At 42.9% G+C, this 22,501-nt stretch overlaps 1 protein-coding gene across 1 annotated transcript in view; it reads left to right on the forward strand.

Annotated features, from left to right (window-relative positions):
* Positions 1-22,501, forward strand: part of eys (eyes shut homolog) — a 1,854,977-nt gene that overhangs the window by 1,459,132 nt on the left and 373,344 nt on the right. Inside the window, exon 36 of the mRNA XM_073056513.1 lies at positions 15,594-15,706. Within this exon, the coding sequence (XP_072912614.1) occupies positions 15,594-15,706 (113 nt within the window). The remainder of the gene's footprint in view (positions 1-15,593; positions 15,707-22,501) is intronic.

A 22,501-nucleotide genomic window follows, 5' to 3' on the forward strand; every position in this document is an offset into this window, starting at 1 on the left:
CACGTGGATGTCTGTGGAGTGCGACCCAGAAGCCATGGTGATCCTGTGACGTACCGGCCGTGTCACGAGTCCGCAGCGTTGCACTGTGTCCGGGTCAATAAAACTCTCAGTGCTGCCCGTGTCAAACAAGCAGCTAGTCCTGTGTCCCTCCACCAGGATGTCCATCATTGACCTTGCAAGCTGGTGTGGGGCGCTTTGGTCGAAGGTTACGGTGGCCAGAGTTGAACTGCCGTCTTGGTGCCCGGTAAACACCGGTGGGTCGGGAGCGGGGCATGTTGACGCCGACAAAGATGGCCGCCCACATCCAGGCATGCAAGATGGCGGCCCCTACGTCTCACACGCAGCGCTGCCCGACCCCACTCGCGGTTTTGACTTACAAACCTTGGCGAAATGGCCCTTCTTCCCGCAGCTGGAGCAGGTCGCTTCTCGGGCCGGGCAGCGTTTTCGGGGGTGCTTTTCGAGTCCGCAGAAGTAACACAGCTCGGGCTTTCGCCTGGCCACAGCTGTGGTCAGGTTCAGGGAGTTCGTGGAATCACGACTGGCAGCGGCGTTGGCGAATTCGCTCGCGGGAACCGGCGGCGGCAAGGTCTGAGGTGTCCACGGAACCGGCGGGGAATCGCGTGGCTGGACAGCGTCAGCGATGCGCAGAGCGGCCTCCAGCGTGTCGGCCGTCTCGATCGCTGAGCGTAAGGTAAGATCGGCATTTTTCAGCAGCCGCTGGCGCACATACACTGACCTAATTCCTGTAACAAAAGTGTCTCGTACTAGCAGCTCCGCATGCTGTTCCGCTGTGAGCGTTTTGCAATCACAAGTTCGGACAAGTGTCTGTAGGGCTCGGAAAAATTCGGCGCCCAATTCTCCAGGCCGCTGACGTCGGGTAGCTAAACGATGTTTTGCGTAGACGGTGTTCACCGGCCGCAGGTACTGTCTTTTGAGGGCATCCAGTGCCCCTTCGTAGGTCGACAGGTCCCTGATAAATGAATAAATTTTTGGGGTGACCCTCGAGAGCAGAATTCTGTGCATAACAGCGGGGTCAGTTACACGAACCTCCTCCAAGTATGAGTGGAAGCATGCAAGCCAGAGTTCAAAGGCAAGAGCTGCTTCAGGGTCTTGGGGGTCCAAATCCAATCTTTCCGGACGTAAAACGGTTTCCATGTTTTAAAACTTCCAGTCAATAAAATTGATGCACCATCAATAACTCACTGTGAGACGTAAAGGCGAGATATCGGCTTTTATTGACTGGAAGAAGGAACAAGCAGTGGTTGACCACCATACTACATCCTGGAGACTGAGAGGCCAGGCTCAGGCCTCAATCACCTTTATACAGGGGTCTGTGGGAGGAGCCACAGGAGCAGTCAGCAGGGGCGTGTCCAGACAGGTATATGTAGTTCACCACACGTAGGTATCCTTCTTGTCCAGATGCTCCTGAGATGAGTGTGGCGCCAGGCATATAGCGTCTGCCATAGACCTACATCAGTGCCAGGCAAACTTCAGTGAGTCAATGTTGTCTGGGAGGCCAGAGTTAGTGCTTGCTATGACCAGCCACTTGAAGCACTTCCTGATGGTGGATGTTATGTGATAAGCAAAATCAGACTGTAGATGCTGGAAATATAAAACAAAATTATAAAGTGCTGCAGATACTCAGCAGGTCAGACCGCACCAGCCTGGAGAGAAGCAATTATGATTTAAGGTCAAAGAAATAGCCTGACCTGCTGTGTATTTCAAGCATTTTCTGTTTTTGGTTTTGACACCTTCAGTATATCAGCCACTTTATTCTCTCATGCCACCATGAGGATACAGAATCCTGAGAGCAAGGTGGAATGTACAAATGATTTATTGTTTCCTGCTATTGATATTATGCAAAGCCCGAGATAAACTCAAGCTCTGTAGGAAATAACAATGAGGCTGTTTTTTTTTAACCAAGCTTATAATCAGCATAATTGACCATGAGTCCTTCGTGGCTGAAGTGAAAAGTCTGAAACTCTCATCAGTCACTGATGGAAAGTGAATGGCCCTTGACATTTGGAGAAAGACTGTAGCTGTACTTTAAAAGCTACAAACATCTCTTCCTTTTATTTTATCTAGAAGCCTGGAATATCTAGATTCAGATATTGATTTATTTATTACATGTGTATTAGAAATAGGTTTAAAATCATCAAATTATGTGATGAAATTTGTTAACTTTGCAGCAGTGGTAGAATGCAATACATGTTAATTGAGAAAAAACTTTGAATTACAGTATGTATATATATATTAAATAAGTAGTGCAAAAAAAAAGAAATAAAAAGTAGTGAGTTAGTGTCCATGGGTTCACCATCCATTCAGAAATCAGATGGCAGAGGGGAAGAAGCCATTCCTGAATCATTGAGTATGTGCGCCTTCAGGCTTCTGTACTTCCTCCCTGATGGTAACAATGAGAAGAGGGGATGCCCTGGGTGGTGGGGATCCTTAATGATGGACGCTGCCTTTTTGAAGCACCGCTCCTTGAAGATGTCCTGGATATGATGGAGGCTAGTGCCGATGATGGAGCTGACTAATTTTACAACTCTCTGCAGAGAGAGTGCCTTCTCACATCAGATGGTGATGCATCCAGTTAGAATGCACTCCACAATACATCTGTAGAAATGTGCCAGTGTTTTTGGTGACATACCAAATCTCCTCAAACTGATATATAACCACTTCTTTATAACTAAATTGATATGTTGGGTCCTGCAAGATATTGACATCCAGGTACTTGAAATTGCTCACACTCTCTACTTCTGATCCTAATGTGCCATTTGTATTAACAACCAACACACATAAGGATGTGCTGAGGACAGCCCACAAGTGTCACACATTCTGGCACCAGCTAGCATGTCTGCTAGGTTTAGCAGAGCAAAACAAGCAGAAATAACTAAGCAGCAACTGAACAATCTGGGACAACAACAACAAAACAAAGCCACTTCCCACCCTTCCACTCACTCATTCCCTCCCACTCACTCATTCCCTCTCACACACATACAAACCTCCAACCCCAGGACAGGCTGCTTCTGGGCCTCCAGTCCTAGGCCTCAGATGCGCAAACTTCAGGCCTCCAACCTCCACTCCCTGTCCTGGACTTCCAGGCCCAACCTCAGGGCGTCTACCTCTGGAGTCACTGACTTCAAGATTTGAACTTTGGGCCTTCCACCTCCAGTCTCGCTAAACTCAAAATTTCAGCCTTTAGATTTCCCCTCCAGACCTGTCAATCACGTGGGTGGTTACTTTATCATTTCACCTCATGATTCAAGCTCATTTTAAGCCAAAATGATCATTTTTGCACTGACAGCTTCACCTAAGGTTTCCCAGACACTTCAGGTATGTTGCTGAGCACCAGGACTGATTTGTTTCTCTGCTGGTATACAATACTGTGACAAAGTGAAAAGGAAGTCTTCAAATCAGTAGTGAACTATTGTCACAGTCATTTCTCATATGTAACGTTAGCACCTCATAAACAAACATGCAAGAGCTTAAAGGCAATATATTTAAAAAGAAAAATACTAATGTTTGGCATTGTCGTTCAATCTGATAAACTAACAGAACAAGATCATGTGGTTTAATAAATTTAAAAGGTGCTTCTTGGATTACTTCAGTGGGAATGGGAAGATTCCTATTTATCAGGTCATCTCTGTAAATGAAACCAGCAGCGCTGATTTAGATACATTGGAAATCAATTAGCTGTTGAGAAAATTGTCCCTTTTAAAGCAAAGTCCTTATTGTCTTAAGTTCCTATTAACTCAAGCCAACTATAATGAGTTTGTATTGGATAATTAAAAGGTAAAGGAGATGAGCACCTGAGAGCAGCTTAACAAGTTAACTTATTTCATTTCTTTCCTGAACAACCCCCTTCTTTTCACCTTCCTTAAACTCGAATTTCAGTTTGTCTCCAATGCCAGGCTGGGTTCGTCAGAGCTTGGTTACCTATGTCCATATACACTCAGTGGCCACTTCTCTTGGTACCTCCTGTAACTAATAAAGTGGCCACTCAGTGTATGCTCATGGACTTCTGCTGCTGCAGCTCAACCATTTTAAAGTTCAACGTGTGCATTCATAAATGCTCTTTTGCACTCCACTGTTCAAACACATGGTATTTTGAGTTACTGTTGCCTTCCTGTCAGATCTGTAAATTTTAGAGACTGTTTAGTGTGTAAGTCCCAGGAGATTAAGTCTACTGAGAACAGCTTGTTTTTGCTGATAACATCCATGCAACATCAGTTTACAGGACAAGTCAGTCAGGAACTTGGGCTATATATTTTTTGTGTGACTGTATATTTACTTGCTGTCTTGTATGTCCAATATGTGTCTTGTGTTGTGTATGACTGTTGTTTCTGTGTTTTGCACCTTGGCCCTGCTGTTTCATTTGGCTGTATTCATGAATGGTTGAATGATAATTAAATTTGAACTTGTTTTGAAGATACATCAGTGGTTTGAACAGGGCATGACTGCGCAAGCGCATGGAGGTCGGCCAGTGAGAACAGCGGGAGAAGTTTAAGAAGAAGTCAGCTTTACAGAGCGAGCATCAGAGTAGAGGGAGACAGACTAGGAAGGCTTTGGTTCAACGAGGCTTCAGTGACAAACAGGTCAAGTCTAGTTAGGTTATCTGTTCAGACAGAAAGGATGTGTGTGAGGCCAGTTTTCTGTGCTTAGTGTCAGATATGGGAAGTCTTGAAGATTCCCAGCCTCCCAGACAGCTACATCTGCACCAGGTGCGTCAAGCTGTAGCTCCTTAGGGACCATGTTAGGGAACTGGAGATGCAGCTCGATGACCTTCGTCTGGTCAGAGAAAGTGAGAAGGTGATAGAGAGGAGCTATAGGCAGGTAGGCACTCCGGGACTCTATAGTTAGGGGATCAGACAGGCAATTCTGTGGACACATGAAAGAAACATGGACTGTAGTTTGCCTCCCAGGTGCCAGGGTATGGGAGGTTTCTGATCACGGCCACGATATCTTGAAGTGGGAAGGAGAACAGCCAGAGGTCATGGTACATATTGGTATCAACAACATAGGCAGGAAAAGTGAGGAGGTCCTGAAAGCAGACGACAGGGAGTTAGGATGGAAGTTGAGAAGCAGAACCTCAAAGGTAGTAATCTCGGGATTATTGCCTGTGTCACATGACAGTGAGCATCGGAATAAAATGAGGTGGAGGATAAATGTGTGGCTGAGGGATTGGAGCAGGGAGCAAGGATTCAGATTTCTGGATCATTGGGACCTCTTCTGGGGCAGGTGTGACCTGGACAAAAAGGACAGGTTGCACTTGAATCGAAAGGGGACCAATATCCAGGCGGGGAGGTTTGCTAAAATTGCTGGGGCGTGGGAACTGAACTGAACTGACGGAGGAAAGGGAGGTTGGCTCACAAGTAGAGAAAGCTTGGAGACAGTGCAAAAGGGAGGAGAGGCAGGTGATAGAGAAGGGATGCGTTCAGACTGATCATTTGAGATGTGTCTATTTTACTGCGAAGAGTATTTTGAACAAAGCAGATGAGCTTAGAGCATGGATCAGCACTTGGAGCAATGATGCTGTGGCCATTACAGAGACTTGGATGATGAAAGGGCAGGAATGGCTCCTTCAAATGCCAGGCTTCAGATGTATCAGAAAGGACAGGGAGGGAAGCAAAAGATGTGGGGTTGTGGCACTGTTGATCAGAGATAGTGTCACGGCTACAGAAAAGGAAGAAGTCATGGAGGGGTTGTCTATAGAGTCTCTGTGGGTGTAAGTTAGGAATAGAAAGGAGTCAGTAACTCTTCTGGGTGTTTTTTATAGACCACCCAATAGTAACAGGGACATTGAGGAGCAGATAGGGAGACAGATTCTGAAAAGACAGACAGACGGACATACTTTATTGATCCCGAGGGAAATTGGGTTTTGTTACAGCCACACCAACCAAGAATAGTGAAGAAATATAGCAATATAAAACCATAAATAATTAAATAATAATAAGTTAATCATGCCCAGTGGAAATAAGTCTAGGACCAGCCTATTGGCTCAGGATGTCTGACACTCCGAGGGAGGAGTTGTAAAGTTTGATGGCCACAGGCAGGAATGACTTCCTATGACGCTCAGTGTTATATCTCGGTGGAATGAGTCTCTGGCTGAATGTACTGCTGTGCCTAACTAGTACATTATGGAGTGGATGGGAGTCATTGTCCAAGATATCATGTAACTTGGACAGCATGCCAAGGAAAAGGAGTAATAATAGCAGAGTTTTTGTGGTGGGAGATTTTAATTTCCCAAATATTGATTGGCATCTCCCTAGAGCAAGGGATTTAGATGGGGTGGAGTTTGTTAGATGTGTTCAGGAAGGTTTCTTGACACAATATGTAGATAAGCCGACAAGAGGAGAGGCTGTACTTGATCTGGTATTGGGAAATGAACCTGGTCAGGTGTCAGGTCTCTCAGTGGGAGAGCATTTTGGAGATAGTGATCACAATTCTTTCTCCTTTACCATAGCATTGGAGAGGGATAGGAACAGACAAGTTAGGAAAGTGTTTAATTGGAGTAAGGGGAAATATGAGGCTATCAGGCAGGAACTTATAAGCATAAATTGGGAGCAGATGTTCTGAGGGAAATGTACAGTAGAAATGTGGCAAATGTTCGGGGATATTTGTGTGATGTTCTGCATAGGTACGTTCCAATGAGACAGGGAAAGGATGGTAGTGTACAGGAACCATGGTGTACAAAGACTGTTGAAAATCTAGACAAGAAGAAAAGAAAAGCTTATGAAAGGTTCAAAAAACTAGGTACTGATAAAGATCTAGAAGAAATGAACCTGGTCAGGCGTCAGGTCTCTCAGTGGGAGAGCATTTTGGAGATAGTGATCACAATTCTATCTCCAAATTTCTATCTGGTAAGGTACAGGAACTGTGGTGTACAATCTAGTCAAGAAGAAAAGAAGAGATTACATAAGGTTCAAAAAAACTAGTTAATGATAGAGCTCTAGAAGATTATAAGGCTAGCAGGAAGGAGCATAAGAATGAAATTAGGAGAGCCAGAAGGGGCCATGAAAAGGCCTTGGCAGACAGGATTAAGGAAAACTCCAAGGGATTCTACAAGTATGTGAAGAACAAGAGGATAAGACGTGAGAGAATAAGGCCAATCAAGTGTGACAGTGGAGAAGTGTGTATGGAACTGGAGGAGATGGCGGAGGTACTTAATGAATACTTTGCTTCAGTATTCACTATGGAAAAGGATCTTGGCGATTGTACGGATGATTTACATCGGACTGAAGATCTTGAGCATATAGACATTAAGAAAGAGGATGTGCTGGAGCTTTTGGAAAGCATCAAGTTGGCCAAGTCACTGGGACCAGATGGGGTGTACCCCAGGCTACTGTGGGAAGCAAGGGAGGAGATTGCTGAACCTCTGGCGATGATCCTTGCATCCTCAATGAGGACGGGAGAGGTTCCAGAGGATTGGAGGGTTGCGGGTGTTGTTCCCTTATTAAAAAAAGGAGTAGAGATAGCCCAGAAATTATAAACCAGTGAGTCTTACTTCAGTGGCAAGTAAGTTGATGAAGAAGATCCTGAGAGGCAGGATTTATAAACATTTGGAGAGGCATAATATTATTAGGAATAGTCAGCATAGCTTTGTCAAAGGCAGGTCGTCCCTGACAAGCCTTACTGAATTTTTTGAGAATGTGACTAAACACATTGATGAAGGTAGAGCCATAGATGTAGTGTATATGGACTTTAGCAAGGCATTTGATAAGGTACCCCATGCAAGGCTTATTGAGAAAATAAGGAGGCATGGAATCCAAGGGGACATTGCTTTGTGGATCCAAAACTGGCGTGCCCACAGAAGGCAAAGAGTGGTTGTAGATGGTTCATGGAGGCCAGTGACCAGTGGTGTGTCTCAGGGATCTATCCTGGGACCCCTACTCTTTGTGATTTTTATAAATGACCAGGATGCGGAAGTGGAGGGATGCGTTAGTAAATTTGCTGATGACACAAATGTTGGGGGTGTTGTGGATAATGTGGAGACAGCAGGCCATTGATAGGATGCAAAACTGTGCTGAGAAGTAGCAGATGGAGTTCAACCCAGATTAGTGTGACATGGTTCATTTTGGTAGGTCAAGTATGATGGCTGAATATAGCATTAATGGCAAGACTCCCAGCAATGTGGAGGATCAGAGGGATCTTGGGGTCTGAGTCCAAAGGACACTCAAAGCTGCTATGCAGGTTGACTCTGTGGTTAAGAAGGCGTATGGTGTATTGGCCTTCATCAATCATGGGACTGAGTTTAAGAGCTGAGAGGTAATGTTACAGCTATATAGGACCCTGGTCAGACCCCACTTGGAGTAATGTGCTCAGTTCTGGTCGCCTCACTACAGGAAGGACGTGGAAACCATAGAAATGGTGCAGAGATTTTCAAGGATGTTGCCTGGATTGGAGAGCATGCCTTAATGGAATAGGTTGAGTGAACTCGGTCTTTTCTTCTTGGAGTGATGGAGGATGAGAAGTGACTTGATAGAGGTGTACAAGATAATGAGAGGCATTGATCATGTGAATAATCAGAGGCTTTTTCCCAGGGCTGAAACAGCTAGTACAAGAGGGTATAGTTTTAAGGTGCTTGGAAGCAGGTGCAGAGGAGATGTCAAGGATAAGTTTTTTATGCAGAGAGTGGTTAGTGCTTGGAATGGGCTGCTGACGACAGTGGTGGAGGGAGAAATAAAAGGGTCTTTTAAGAGAGTCCTGGATGGATACATGAAGCTTAGAAAAATAGAGGGCTATGGATAAGCCTAGGTAGTTCAAAGTTAGGGATATGTTCGGGACAGCTTTGTGGGCTGAAAGGCCAGTATTGTGCTGTAGGTTTTCTAGGTTTTTAAGTTTCTATACTCAAACCATCCCTTATGGCACCAACAATCATTCCACAGTCAAAATCTCTTGGATCACATTTCTTCCTCATTCTGATGTTTGTTCTGAACAATAATTGAACCTCTTGACAATGTCTGTGTGCTTTTATGCATTGAGAATGGTAGTCAAAGGAGAATAGCCACATTATTTAAGCTAACCAGAACATGTCAGTAACTAGAGTGGCAATAGAAGAAGTCATTATAATTCCCTTCCCTTTCCAGCGCTGATGAAGGGTCTTGGCCTGAAACATCGACTGTTTCTTCATTTCTGGAGATGCTACCTCACCTGCTTAGTTCCTTGAGCATTTTGTATGCATTAGTTTGGATTTCCAGCATCCGCAGAATCTCTTGTGTTTGCAAAATGATTCGATTTCTATACCAACACATTGGCTTCTGGTACAAAATCTACAGCTGACTGATAGCTTGACCCACAGACAATGATTTCCGTTTATGAATTTAAGCAGAACTAACTGTGTCATATTTTGAACAATAATACCAAAATAATAATAACAAAATATCTTTTCTGCTCCTTTCCACAAACTGGAAGTCACACTGCACCATCTTTCTTCCCTGACACCCGCTACCTCAAGCTGTCCATCAAATTGCTAAATCATTTTTAATGGGTATGCATGAAAAATACAGTTTAGCAATAGAAAAGTACTGGACTTTGAACAGAGAATATCCATAATGGAAATATATTCCATTTTCAGCCCTGAAATCCATCACCTTGATGAATGGATCTCTTTTTTTAAAAATGGATTTAGCTATCTTTAAAGTCACAGCAATTCTGTGTTGGCGCAGGGAGGCTTTGCATCCTATGTGATGAGTTACTGAGAGATAGAGCCTGACTTTGTGCCACTAATTGCTTCTCAGTTGAATTTTTCTGAGGGAAAACAGGACTGATTCCAGGTGCTTCTGCATAGAGAATATCAGGAAACAAGACTGCATGCAAAAATTAAAGTTAAAATTCCATAATTTCCAAGTCCCTTCTCATTAAATGAATACTTGAGTTAGGAAGATTAAGGGCAAATATATTTAAAAGTGAATGGTTTAACAATGATAGAAACAAAACTCAAAATGCTGGCATGTCAGTGTACTAGTTAGAGTAATGGTATTACGAAGCTAACAACCTGGGTTCAATTCCGCTTCTGTCTGTTAGAAGTTTGTATGTTGTTGCCAGGTGCTCCGGTTTCCTCCCACAATCCAAAGATGTATGGGTTAGTAGGTTAATTGGTCACATTGATGTAAGTGGGCAACGTAGGTTCATTGGGCCAGGAGGGGCTGTTATTGTGCTGTGTCTCTAAATGAATAAAATAAGTTTGATACTGAGGAACTGATGATATTCAAGAAAAAGTAGTAAACCAGCGAAGGTTCCTGGAACCAAATGGTAAACGCAAGATATTCTGCAGATGCTGGATTAAGACACACAAAATGCTGGAGCAGCTCAGCAGGTCAGGTAGCATATCGGGAAAGAAATTTTTTAAAAATCGATGTTCCAGGCTGAGACCATTTAGCAGGAATCTTCATCAGTCTTGGCTTGAAACATTGACTCTTTACTCCTCTCAATAGATACTGCCTGACCTCGTGAGTTCCTCGAGTATCTTATGTGTGTTACTCTGGATATCCAGCATCTGCTTAATCTCTTGTGTTAATGACAGAAACAAATTAGGATTACTTCATTAACGTAAGAACTGAATTTGAAACAGTGGAGTGGTTAGATCAAAATTCACTTGTAGAATAACAAATGTAAAGTCTTCTGCTAACCAGTATATTAAATGGTGTCATAGTAGATATTTTTTCTTTGATTTTACTTAATTTGATTAAACAGTGTTCAATTTTCTATTAAGAGTAGAAACCTAACAGAGTTTTACCTAATGCTTCTGAAAATTGGTTTGAGACAAAAATAGGTGTACAAAATCTTTCACCTGTAAATGTCCTGACCTAAAGTTGCTGAAAATAACTATGAAGAAAACACAGTTAATCATTAAATAGTTACTTAGTGTGCACTGATCAGGTTCTTAGTCAATTAATCAATATTGATGTCTTTTAATACATATCCTCCAATATGTATGTGCATGAGGAAATACACAGTTCTAGTCTATTTAATGAAAGAGAACTGATCCAGGCAAATTTCTCCTTGACCCAATGCAGATTTTGTTAGAAAACAAAAACCCAAGTTACTTAAGTTACAGATAACATTAATATTTTCCAGTCTATTTTGTTGGCTCATTTTATTCCACTCATTTGATTTAGATTTGGATTCTGACAGCAGAAATATGAATGATGCAAGTTTGCTGTGGTCCCATTTACATACTCTCAATAAATCAATGTGATCTGCTGAGACAAGATCCTGCTGGGGTCAATTTGCTAACCGATAAATGTTGTTATTATTGCCACAAGCACCAAGACACATTTTGCTTGCATGCTATCCAGACAGATCATGCTATTCGTAAGTGCATCAAGGTAGTACCAATGGAACTTAATAACAGGATGCAAAATATTGTGTTACATTTCCAGAGAAAGTTATGCGCAGGTACATAATAAGGTGCAAGGCCATCGTAACGTAACTTGAGAGATCAAGTGTTTATCTTTGCTGTATAACAGTTCCACTCAAGAGTCTGAGAGCAGTGGGATAGAAACTCTCCCTGAGCCTGCTGGCTTGTGTTCGCTAGCTTTTATGTTTCTTGCCCGATGGAAGGGGGAAGGTGGGAAGAGAAGGGAGAATGAATGGGGAAAAAGCTGGAGCCATGATGGGTCTGGCTGAGCCCATCACCCTCTGTGATTTCTTGCATTCCAGTGCATTGGATGACCCATACCAGACCACGATGCAACCAATCAGAATATCTTCTATTGTGCATCTGTCAAAGTTTGTCAGGGTCTACAATGACTTGCAGAATTTCCTTAACCTTCCAAGAAAGTAGAGATGCAACCACACCTTCTTCATGGTGCCATCTAAGTGCTGATCCTAGGATAGGTCCTTGGAGATATTGACATTTTGGGTGTTTTGATATTTAGGTATGTAACTATTCATGACCTGCACTTCTAGGAAGTCATTTGGAACTTCAGAATGGAGTTTCTGCACGATCTAACCAACATCATCACAGACAACATTGGTGCACTTGGACAGTGATGAGTTTCAGGGTTTCAGGTTTCTACGTTCTATGTTCAATCTCTGTGCAGACAATGCCAGAGATCAGAGTTGGACCTGGATCACTGAAGTTGTGAGGTGGCAGCTCTACCAGCTGAACCTATAGCTGATTCAGTGTATCTGTCAGATCCACAGAGCAGCAGGGTTTGTTCCAACATCAATGAACCACAATATCGCCTGATGCAAGACCTTCAACCTCTTGAGACCCTGTTGTTCCAATGGCTTAAGGAAGGTTTGTGCATCGAGTATGGATAGATAGATAGATAGATAGATAGATAGATAGATAGATAGATAGATAGATAGATAGATAGATAGATAGATACTTTATTCATCCCCATGGGGAAATTCAACTTTTTTTTTCCAATGTCCCATACACTTGTAGCAAAACTAATTACATACAATACTTAACTCAGTAAAAAATATGATATGCATCTAAATCACTATCTCAAAAAGCATTAATAATAGCTTTTAAAAAGTTCTTAAGTCCTGGCGGTTGAATTGTAAAGCCTAATGGCATTGGGGAGTATTGACCTCTTCATCCTGTCTGAGGAGCATTGCATCGATAGTAACCTGTCGCTGAAACTGCTTCTCTGTCTCTGGATGGTGCTATGTAGAGGATGTTCAGAGTTTTCCATAATTGACCGTAGCCTACTCAGCACCCTTCGCTCAGCTACCGATGTTAAACTCTCCGGCACTTTGCCCACGACAGAGCCCGCCTTCCTTACCAGCTTATTAAGACGTGAGGCGTCCCTCTTCTTAATGCTTCCTCCCCAACACGCCACCACAAAGAAGAGGGCGCTCTCCACAACTGACCTATAGAACATCTTCAGCATCTCACTACAGACATTGAATGACGCCAACCTTCTAAGGAAGTACAGTCGACTCTGTGCCTTCCTGCACAAGGCATCTGTGTTGGCAGTCCAGTCTAGCTTCTCGTCTAACTGTACTCCCAGATACTTGTAGGTCTTAACCTGCTCCAGGAATGGACAGGAGGAGGAGTATAGGAAACTGATACAGGACTTTGTGATATGGTGCAACTCAAACTACCTGCGTCTCAATATCACCAAGACCAAGGAGATGGTGGTGGACTTTAGGAGATCTAGGCCTCATATGGAGCCAGTGATCATTAATGGAGAATGTAGCTTGGTGCTAGGTCACCAAGCACCTAGTGAGAGCTGCATGACTGCAAGAAATAATCTTTTGGCATTTCTGCTGATCATACTCTGCTGTTGGTGCCTCTAGTGTCACTTCTGCTTTGTTTGATGGTCCTTGCATCTTCTCTGGAGACAAAGTTTGCTGTGATAAGGAGAGCAGCAAAGCGCAAACCAAACTTACAACCCTCCAGGGGTTGGCAAATTCACCTTCAAAGTCAACAGATCAATTTCTCAGCACTAGAACAGTGACAGAAGCCATTGTGTGATGTTCAGCAGTAAATGGCATATTTTCAATTCTTCTGTCCGGCCCCCCAACTGTCACTGAGTTCCCCATTTGGCCATTATTAGCAGCTTCCAAGAAACCTAAACCAATCTGTGAATCCACATATAACAGAAGTAAAATGTAGTGGTGCAGCTGATAGAGCTGCCACCTCAGAACTTCAGAGATCCAGGTTCAATTCTCATCTCTGGCATTCTCTGCATGAAGATTGAACATAGAATGTAGAACATTGCAGCACAATACAGGCTATTCGGCCCATAATGTTATGCTGACCCTTTGACCTATTCTGATCAATCTAAACCTTCCCTCCTACATTATCCTCCATTTTTCTATCATCCATATGCCTATCTAAGAGTTATCTTAAGTTCCCTCGACATATCTGCCTCGACCACCACTCAGAGTATTCTACTTTCAGTGTAAAAATACTTACCAGTGACATCACCCCTGTGCTTTCCTCCAGTCATTTTAAAATTATGTCCTCTTGTATTAGCCATTTTCATGCTAGGAAAAAATTATTGATCCCCTCAATCTATGTCTCTGATCATCCTGTAAACCTCTATCCAGAGACCTGTCATCCTCCTGCACTCTAGAGAGAAAAGACATGCTCTGTCATACAGACAGCATCCTGGTAAATCTACTCTGCACTCTTTCTAAAGTTTCCACAGACTTTCTATAATGAGGAGACCAGAACAGATCCCAAAATTCCAAGTGTGGTCTAATCAGTTTGCACTCTCGCTGTTGTATGCTCCCATGACCTTCTGGTTTTCTCCCACATCTCAAAGAGTCATTTATTTATTGAGATACAGCGCAGAACGGATCCTCTGAGGCTACACCATCCGGCCACCCCCAATTAAACCTTAGCCGAATCACAAGACAATTAACAATGACCAATTATCAACCGCAGGACTGTGGAAAGAAACCAGAGCACCCAGAGGAAACCCATGCATTACGGAGAGAATGTACAAACTCCTTACAGGCAGCAGCAGGAATTGAACCCAGGTCACTGGTACTGAAAATCATTGTGCTAAACACTACACTACTGTGCTGCCCCAGTGCTGGTTGGTGGATTGATTGGCCACTGTAAGTTGCTTCTAGAATCTAGTGAGTGGTGATAGGAATGTGAGGAGAATAAAATGGAATCAGTGTAAATGGGCTTGATGATCAGTAAGGTCTCGGTGAGCAGAGGGGCCAGTTTCCATGCTATATACTGCCACTGCTCTAAAAGCCATGTAATTCAAGTTCAAGTTTATTATCATTGTACATATATGCAATCAAAGGAGACAACAGTGTACCCACACAACATATATCACACAAGAACATAAACCAAAATATTATACTACAAATAGGTTAATAAAATATAGTTCAAAATGCTTGTAGTAAAGAGCAGAATGGGCAAATGGTAAACAGTTCGCTGTCCGAGTGATGAGACCTCAGTGGTGGCAGGGTCTTCATTAGTCTCACAGCCTGAGAGAAGAAGCTGTTACGCAGCCTGTCAGTCCTAGTCCTAATGCTCCTAACAGCATGTGATTGACCAATTTATAAACTGAAATCGACAACTCACCTATCCTGAGCACTCAGGGTGTGCTTTCTGCAAACAGAAGGATCATTTATTTATTTAGAGATGCAGCACAGTAACAGGCCCTCCTGCCCCAAAGGAGGGCAGGAATTTGCCACCCAAATACACACATGTGACCAATTAAACTAGTCACCCATATATCTTTCGGACATGGGATGACAACAGGACACCCAGAGGAAATCTATTCATCACAAGGAGAACATACAAACTCCATACAGACAGCGGCGGAATTGAATACAGGCTGCTGGCACTATAGTGGCATTAAGCTAGTTGCTGTATTGCTGTGCCGCTCCCAGGTTTGGAACTGGCTTGCCAGTACCCAGTCTATTTTTCAAGCATTATGCCCCCACTTGCTTGATCTTCCAAGCTAAAATCAGCCTCAAGGACCTATAATTGGCCATGCAAAGACATGGTGCACTAAGCAATGCTCATTCAGTCAACAGCCTGTTCTCTTCTAGCACTGTATCACAGGGAATTAAAAGATTTATGCAATTTCCAAGGAAACTTGATGTAACTTAACAGTAAATGTGAGACAACATATTTTGAGCTGTTGATCCTTGTTTTGCAGATTGCTGAGCCATTCAACAATTTTACAGGCTGCCTGGAAATAACGGAAATCAATGGGTTGGGCCCTTTAATCCTATCAAATGCTGTCAGCAGACACAATATCGACCGTTGCAGGTACAGAAAAAATAAGTTTGTATACTCAAGTTGCAATATATAACACAAAACTACCTCTTCATTTCTTTTTTTGTGTTTTTTTTTAGAAGAGCTATCTTTGCAGTTAGTGCTCAGACTTATATGGAGAATTATACTGAGCCTATATCACAGAAATAGCCTACACAACTGGGTCCTGGCTGATCCATATGAATTTTTTCCTCTCTCATCTGTCGAATCTTATCACCATATCTTCTTAATTCTTGCTTAAATATTTCTTGTGACACCAGAGTGAGCCAAGAAGTTTCTTCTGAATCTGCTTCTGAACTAAATAGTTTATACCTGGAGCCACTCGCTATGATCGCCCTGCCATGTGACAATATCTGCCCATTCATGGGGGTTCTCACACACAAAATTATGGAGGAATTCAACAGGCCAGGCAGCACTTATTGAAAGAAAATGAACAATTGATGTTTCGGGCTGAGATCAGGACTGGAAAGGAAGGAGACAGTGGTCAAAATAAAAGAATAGGCAGAGGGGGAGGAGCATGAGCTGGCAGGTGATAGGTGAATCCAGGTGAAACGTAGGGATGAAAAGGGGCTGAAGAAGAAGAAATCTAATGGGAGAGGACAGTAGATACCATGTATAGTGCCCAGGTTCACAACTTTACTGCTATGCTGTAGGTATTCCAGTTAGCAGCTGGGGAGAGCTGGTCATAGCATACGATCCAGTGGAGACCCATTTGTTGAGGTGGATTGCAAGTGATGTTTCAAAGGTACTGAGTGCTTTCACGTTGACTGAAGGCCCAGCACGTGAGCGACAGAGAAGTTCAAGATGAGCTCCAATTTGTGCACATTTGACTGTTTTATTAGAATGGGCCCTTTTCTTTTTGTTATTCTTTACTAACCCCGGAGTTATGATTCATAAATATGATTCCTCTAATCGTGTGGAGTGTACTGCCTGTTATTTCATGGAATTAATTTGCAGCAGGGTAGCAAATTACACAGCATCCACACAAACAGGGGGTTGGGGATGGGGGCTTGTGCCTCAATCTCACACGTTTGCAGGGGCCGGAGATTCTCTTCCCTAGACTTACGCAGCTGACGAAACCAAAGTGTTTCACATGGAATAAAGAGAAAGAGGTGGAGAACCAGAGGAAGGAAGTTTAAGGTTATGGGCAGTTTTTAAAGGTGTGGGAAGAGGAAGATAAGGTTTCTCAGTTGTGTTTGTAGACCTGTAATGGCCTGTGAAAATATTCATACAGATAACCTCATTGCATTTGGGTCGAGATTTCTGTGCGTGATCATTACCCTCCTACTTTCCTTTGGTTTGAACCTCTAATATTCTCTCTGTCTCATTTCTGATTGGTTCACATCTCCTTTCTCAGCACTTTTTTATTGGTCTGAACTTATGCCAGTGATGTGTCCACAAAGTCTCCCAGTTTGCATTCAGTTTGTTCTCTTGCTGTGTTACACTTGGGTCTCAGAACATTCACTTTCTGTTGCCAAATTCAATCCAGTCTGAACTGGTACAGTGGACCTGTCATCTCACACCTCTAACAACCCTGACCTTTGCTGCTATGGTCTATTGTTCTCTCCCGTCAGATTCTTTCCTCTTCAGCCTTTTTGTCTTCCTTACCTGTCACCTGGATTCACCTACCACCTGACATCTTATGCTCCCCCCCTCACTCTTCTCATTTATCTGTCTTCTGCAGGTAACCTTGGGTTTTCTCTACCATAACATTTTCCCTTTCATTTTCCTTCCACAACCCATGTGCTTGCATTTGGGGAGATAATTTGGCCTCTGTAAATTGCCTCCATTTTGTGACTGAGTGGTAGAATTTGGAGGACGTAGACGGAACTAGAAGGAAAATCAAGTACAAGTTCAGGTAGGCCACTTGGTTGTCAAGGATGAGTTGGTCTGAAGGTGCTGTACCGTTCTATGGCACTACTGTAGGGTTGGTGCATCTGATTGGTCAGTCTTCAGCGGGCTAAAGAAGTTATTTCCTTGCTTTATGACTCTATGGCCACTCTTAGTGTCAGCTGAGTCAGTAAGCACAAGAACATAATAGAAACAGGCAGGTGATTCAGTCCTTGGGTTTTGCTCCACTACTCAAATTCAGAGCTGATCAGATAAATTTATGTACATATGAACATGTGTGGTCAGGTTCAGCACCAAAGACAATAGAACAAACTTATACTTGGGTCGAAAAGCTCTTCAGGGAGTCCATGTACTTATTTTTATAGCCCATCATCAGAAACAAACAAGGTCGAGACCTATCCCCAGTCAGAATACTTTATAATTGTGAAGTCTTCTCTCAGTCCATCTCTCATCCTCTCTTTGCAATAAAAAGTCCTTTGGTCTTTCCTCATCTGGATATTATTTTAATTCCCATCCTGACTAATTATGCAGGTTCTTTCAAGTATGAAGAACGCAGCCACTTGTGTATTAATCTCTTTGAAAAATGTGAGTGAAAATGTCACTGCCAAGACATTACCAGGATGCTGCCTGGGCTGGAGGGTGTGCCTTATCAAGATAGGTTGAATGAGCTAAAGTTTTCTCTTCGGAGTAAAGGAGGATGAGAGGTGACTGATTGAAGGTGTACAAGATGATAAGAGGCATGGATAGAGTGGTTAACCAGACACTTCTTCCCAGGGTGGAAATGACTAATACAAGAGGCTCAGTTTGAAGCTGATTGGAGGAGAGTATCATGCGGATGTCAGAGGTAGGTTTTTTGCACAGAGCGTGAGGGTATGTGGAACGTGCTGTCTGTGTGGTGGTACAGCCAGATACATGAGCACACAGATGAAAGAAAAATGGAGGGTTATGTCAGATTATGTAGGTTAGATTGATTTTAAAGTAGGTTAAAAGGTCAGCACAGAACCAAAAGGCCTATAATGTTCTTTGTTCTACACTCTGTGGCCACCTCATTAGCTACATGCGTACACTGCTCATTCATGCAAACATCTAAGCAGCCAATCACGTGGCAGCAACTCAATAGAAAAGAAAAAGCATGCAGGCATGGTCAAGATGTTCAGCTGCTGTTCAAGCCAAACATCATCTAAGTGACTTTGCCCATGGAATGATTGTCAGAGCCAGACAAGAGGTTTGAGTATCTAAGAAACTGTTGTTCTCCTAAGGTTTTCATCCACAACAGTCTTTGGAGTTTACAGAGAATGGTGTGAAAAACAAACATCCAGTGAGCAGCAGTTCTGTGGGTGAAAATGCCTTGTTAATGAAAGAGGTCAGAGGAGAATGGCCAGACTGGTTCAAGCTGACAGGAAGGTGACAGTAACTCAAATAACCAGGTGTGACAGCAGTGGTGTGCAGAAGAACATCTCTGAACACACAGCATGTCAAACTTTGAAATGGATGGGCTACAGCAGTAGAAGGCCATTGGAATCCACTCCTGTACCACTGATGGTGGGGGGAGGGGGGATTGTTGCTCACTGCCGCTTTTGCATGGGGGGTGGATCAGAGAGACTTTGGGGTTCTCACGTTTAACTGTCGTTCATTCTTTGGGGCACTTTTCTGTTTCCATGGATGCTTTGTGAAGAAATAGCATTTTAGGATGTATATTATATACATTTCTCTGACATTGAACTTGACCTTTGAACCTTCGAACACAAAAAAAGGCCACTGACTGTAGGTTTAAGGAGCACCAGTTTGTGTTTATTTATAGTTTAGCAGTGGAGTGTATTATGGGATTGAAGTGATAGCAAATAGAAATACCAAGTCCCTTTTGGAATATCTTAAACACTCTTTATGAAGTGCTTGCTCAATTTTAATTCTTTCCTGAGAAGGCAGAGACTGCTAACGGAACTGCTGATCAAGTAAGAGTTTCACCCCTACGCGCAAGTTCCTTTTGTATGAACATTAATCAGAGATTAAGCATCATGCTTCCTCGAGAAGAGTCCAAAAAAAAATTAAAACTGCATCTAATTTGGTGAATCCCCCAGTGCACATTGAGAGTTTGCACTGCATTTGGCATAGCAATTAGAAACAAGGTTGCACAGACAGAATAACCCTGCAATCTATTAGATCAAATGGTGAACAGACCAACATCCCTTTGGCGGTCTTGCCAGCTAATTTGCCATTGACTTAATGAAAAGGAAGAACAAGATGCTGATCTTGCCTCCTGCCGCTCTGCTCCAGATCTTGTCTGAAAACTGCCTCACCCCCACTGGCTTCCACGGCTCGGAGGTAGGAGCAGCGTTTGCAAATTTAGAAATAATCTCGCTCCTCTGCAATCATTAGCAAGTAAAATAAAGCCAAAGCAAAGCATATTTAAACGTTAATTTTTATTTACTTATCCACAGGACATGAGATTATAAGCAAGGGCAGGATTTCCTCTCCGCAATTTAGTTTCCATTGAGATGTTGGTGGCTTTTTGTATTCATTGCAGTCTATGTGCTGATAATGCTCCAGTGATATTAGATTTGAATTTCCAGGATTCTGACCCAGTAATAATGAAAGAATGTCCTTATTATTGATATCACAAGTATACATAGGGATTAAGCCAACTGATCAATGTTCCCTCTAACTTGTAATGACCAGTGTGCGCAAAAATCTTGTGCTGTACGTTTTTTTTGCCAAACACAACATGTGCGCACTGAATAATTTCTTCAATTACAACAGTATAAATAAGCCAGTTCTAAAATCTTCAGACAAAGCATCACAAGCTCCATGTTGTCAACACCGTCCACATCAGAAATCAGAAAAGGAAATGTGATTGTGTACAATGGTGAAATATACTTAATATGCCAATGAGGTAGAGGGTGACAACTTTTTGTGTGCAGTTTAAATTCCTTTGTGCGCTAGTAGCAAAAGCTGTGTGTGTGTGTGTACAAGATAGTGCTGGAGTGATGTAGTGAAGGAGATAATAAACAGCGTCATTGAAGGCTATGATTGAAATCGGAATGTTGGTGTCAGAGTGTGTGAGTTGGCACCGAAATATATGGCAAGGTTTGCTGACTACCTGCAGCACATCCTTTGGTTGTGTTGGTTGTTGACACATTTCACTTTCTGGTTTGATGTATATGTGACAAATAAATGAATCTGATCTCCCTCCAGGATCAAAAGTGAGACCAAGAATATGATCCCTGGTTCATTTTCAGGCAGATGCCATGGAGGCGGAAGGAGGCAGCGTCTGGTGACCCAGATAGTTTAGGACGAAGGGTCTCGGCCTGAAACGTCGACAGCGCTTCTCCCTATCGATGCTGCCTGGCCTGCTGTGTTCCACCAGCATTTTGTGTGTGTTGTTGTTTGAATTTCCAGCATCTGCAGGTTTCCTCGTGTTTGCTCAGATAGTTTAGGAATCTGGTTAGGAAGATCTTCCTAACCAGAGAAAAAATTCTGCTCAAGCCATACCGAATGTCAGACAAGGGCAACGATGAAGTGTGTTGCACACTGTCACTTGCGTCTGTTAGCACCATACTCAGTTACTGGATTAGTAATCTACAGGCCTGGATTAATAATCAGGACTGAAAAGGAAAGAGGCACAGGTCAGGATAAGAAGGCAGAGAGAGGGGAAGGGAAAGGGGAGCACTGAGAGACAGTCTCAAAGTTTAAATGATGATAACAAAAACCCACTTGCTTTGCTTATGTTCTTCAAGAGTGGAAATTTGCACCCTCTGGACTAAGTGTGATCATAGACCCACTACCATGAAATGGCTTATCAAGCCAATTAGCTTCAGAGCAATGAGAGATCAACAGTAGGCCGTGGCCTTCCCTGCTCCTGAAACAGTAATGAATACTGTATACAAGAGCTGAAATGTAGAGAGAATGTTTCCTGTACAGGGCGAGTCTAGGGCCAGAGAGCACAGCCTCAGAATACAAGGATGTCCCTTAAGAACAGAGATGAGGAGGGTGGTAAATCTGTGGAATTCATTGCCTCAGTTGACTGTGGAGATCAAGTCATTGGGTATATTTAAGGTGGAGATTGATAGTTTCTTGATTAGTAAGGATGTGAAAGGTTACTGGGAGAAGGAAAGAGCATGGGGTTGGATGGGATAATAACTCGGGTTTGATTGAATGGAATGGAGAGGTATAGATAGAGTAGACAGACAGTATCTTTATGCCAGGGTAAAAATGTCTAGTAGCAAAAGGCATGCATTTAAGTTGAGAGGGAGTAAGTTCAAAGGAGATGTGAGGGGGGGGCAAGTTTTTTACACAGAGAGAGGTGGATGTCTGGAATGTGCTGCCTGGAGTGGTGGTAGAGGCTGATACATTAGGGATTTTTAAAAGATGTTTAAATAACCACATGAATGCTCAAAGTAAATGTATTATCAAAGTACATATATGTCACTATATACAACCCTGAGATTCATTTTCTTGCAGGCATACTCAATAAATCCATAGTAGAATCAATGAACGACTGCACCAATTGGGCATTCACCAAGTGTACAAAAGACAACAAACTGATTGATTTTGTACACCAAGTGTACAAAAGACAACAAAATGATTGTGGGATCATTTCATGATGGGGCAAGTGAAACTGAGTGAGGTTATCCACTCTGGTTCAAGAACTTGATGATTCAGGGGTAATAACAGTTCCTGAACCTGGTGGTGTGGGTCCTGAGACTCCTGTACCTTCTTCCTGATGGCAGCAGTGAGAAAAGACCATGTCCTGAGTGGTGGGGGTCCCTGATGACAGATGTTTCTTTCCTGCTACAGCGCTCCATGTAGATGTGCTTAATGATGGGGAGGGCTTTATGATGGACTGGGCCGTATTCACTACCTTGTGGGATTTTCCATTCAAAGGCATTGATCTAGCTAAGATGCAGCCAGTCAATATACTCTTCACCACACATCTATAGA

The sequence above is a fragment of the Hemitrygon akajei genome, chromosome 9 (assembly GCF_048418815.1).
Source record: "Hemitrygon akajei chromosome 9, sHemAka1.3, whole genome shotgun sequence".
NCBI classification, from domain to species: Eukaryota; Metazoa; Chordata; class Chondrichthyes; order Myliobatiformes; family Dasyatidae; genus Hemitrygon; species Hemitrygon akajei.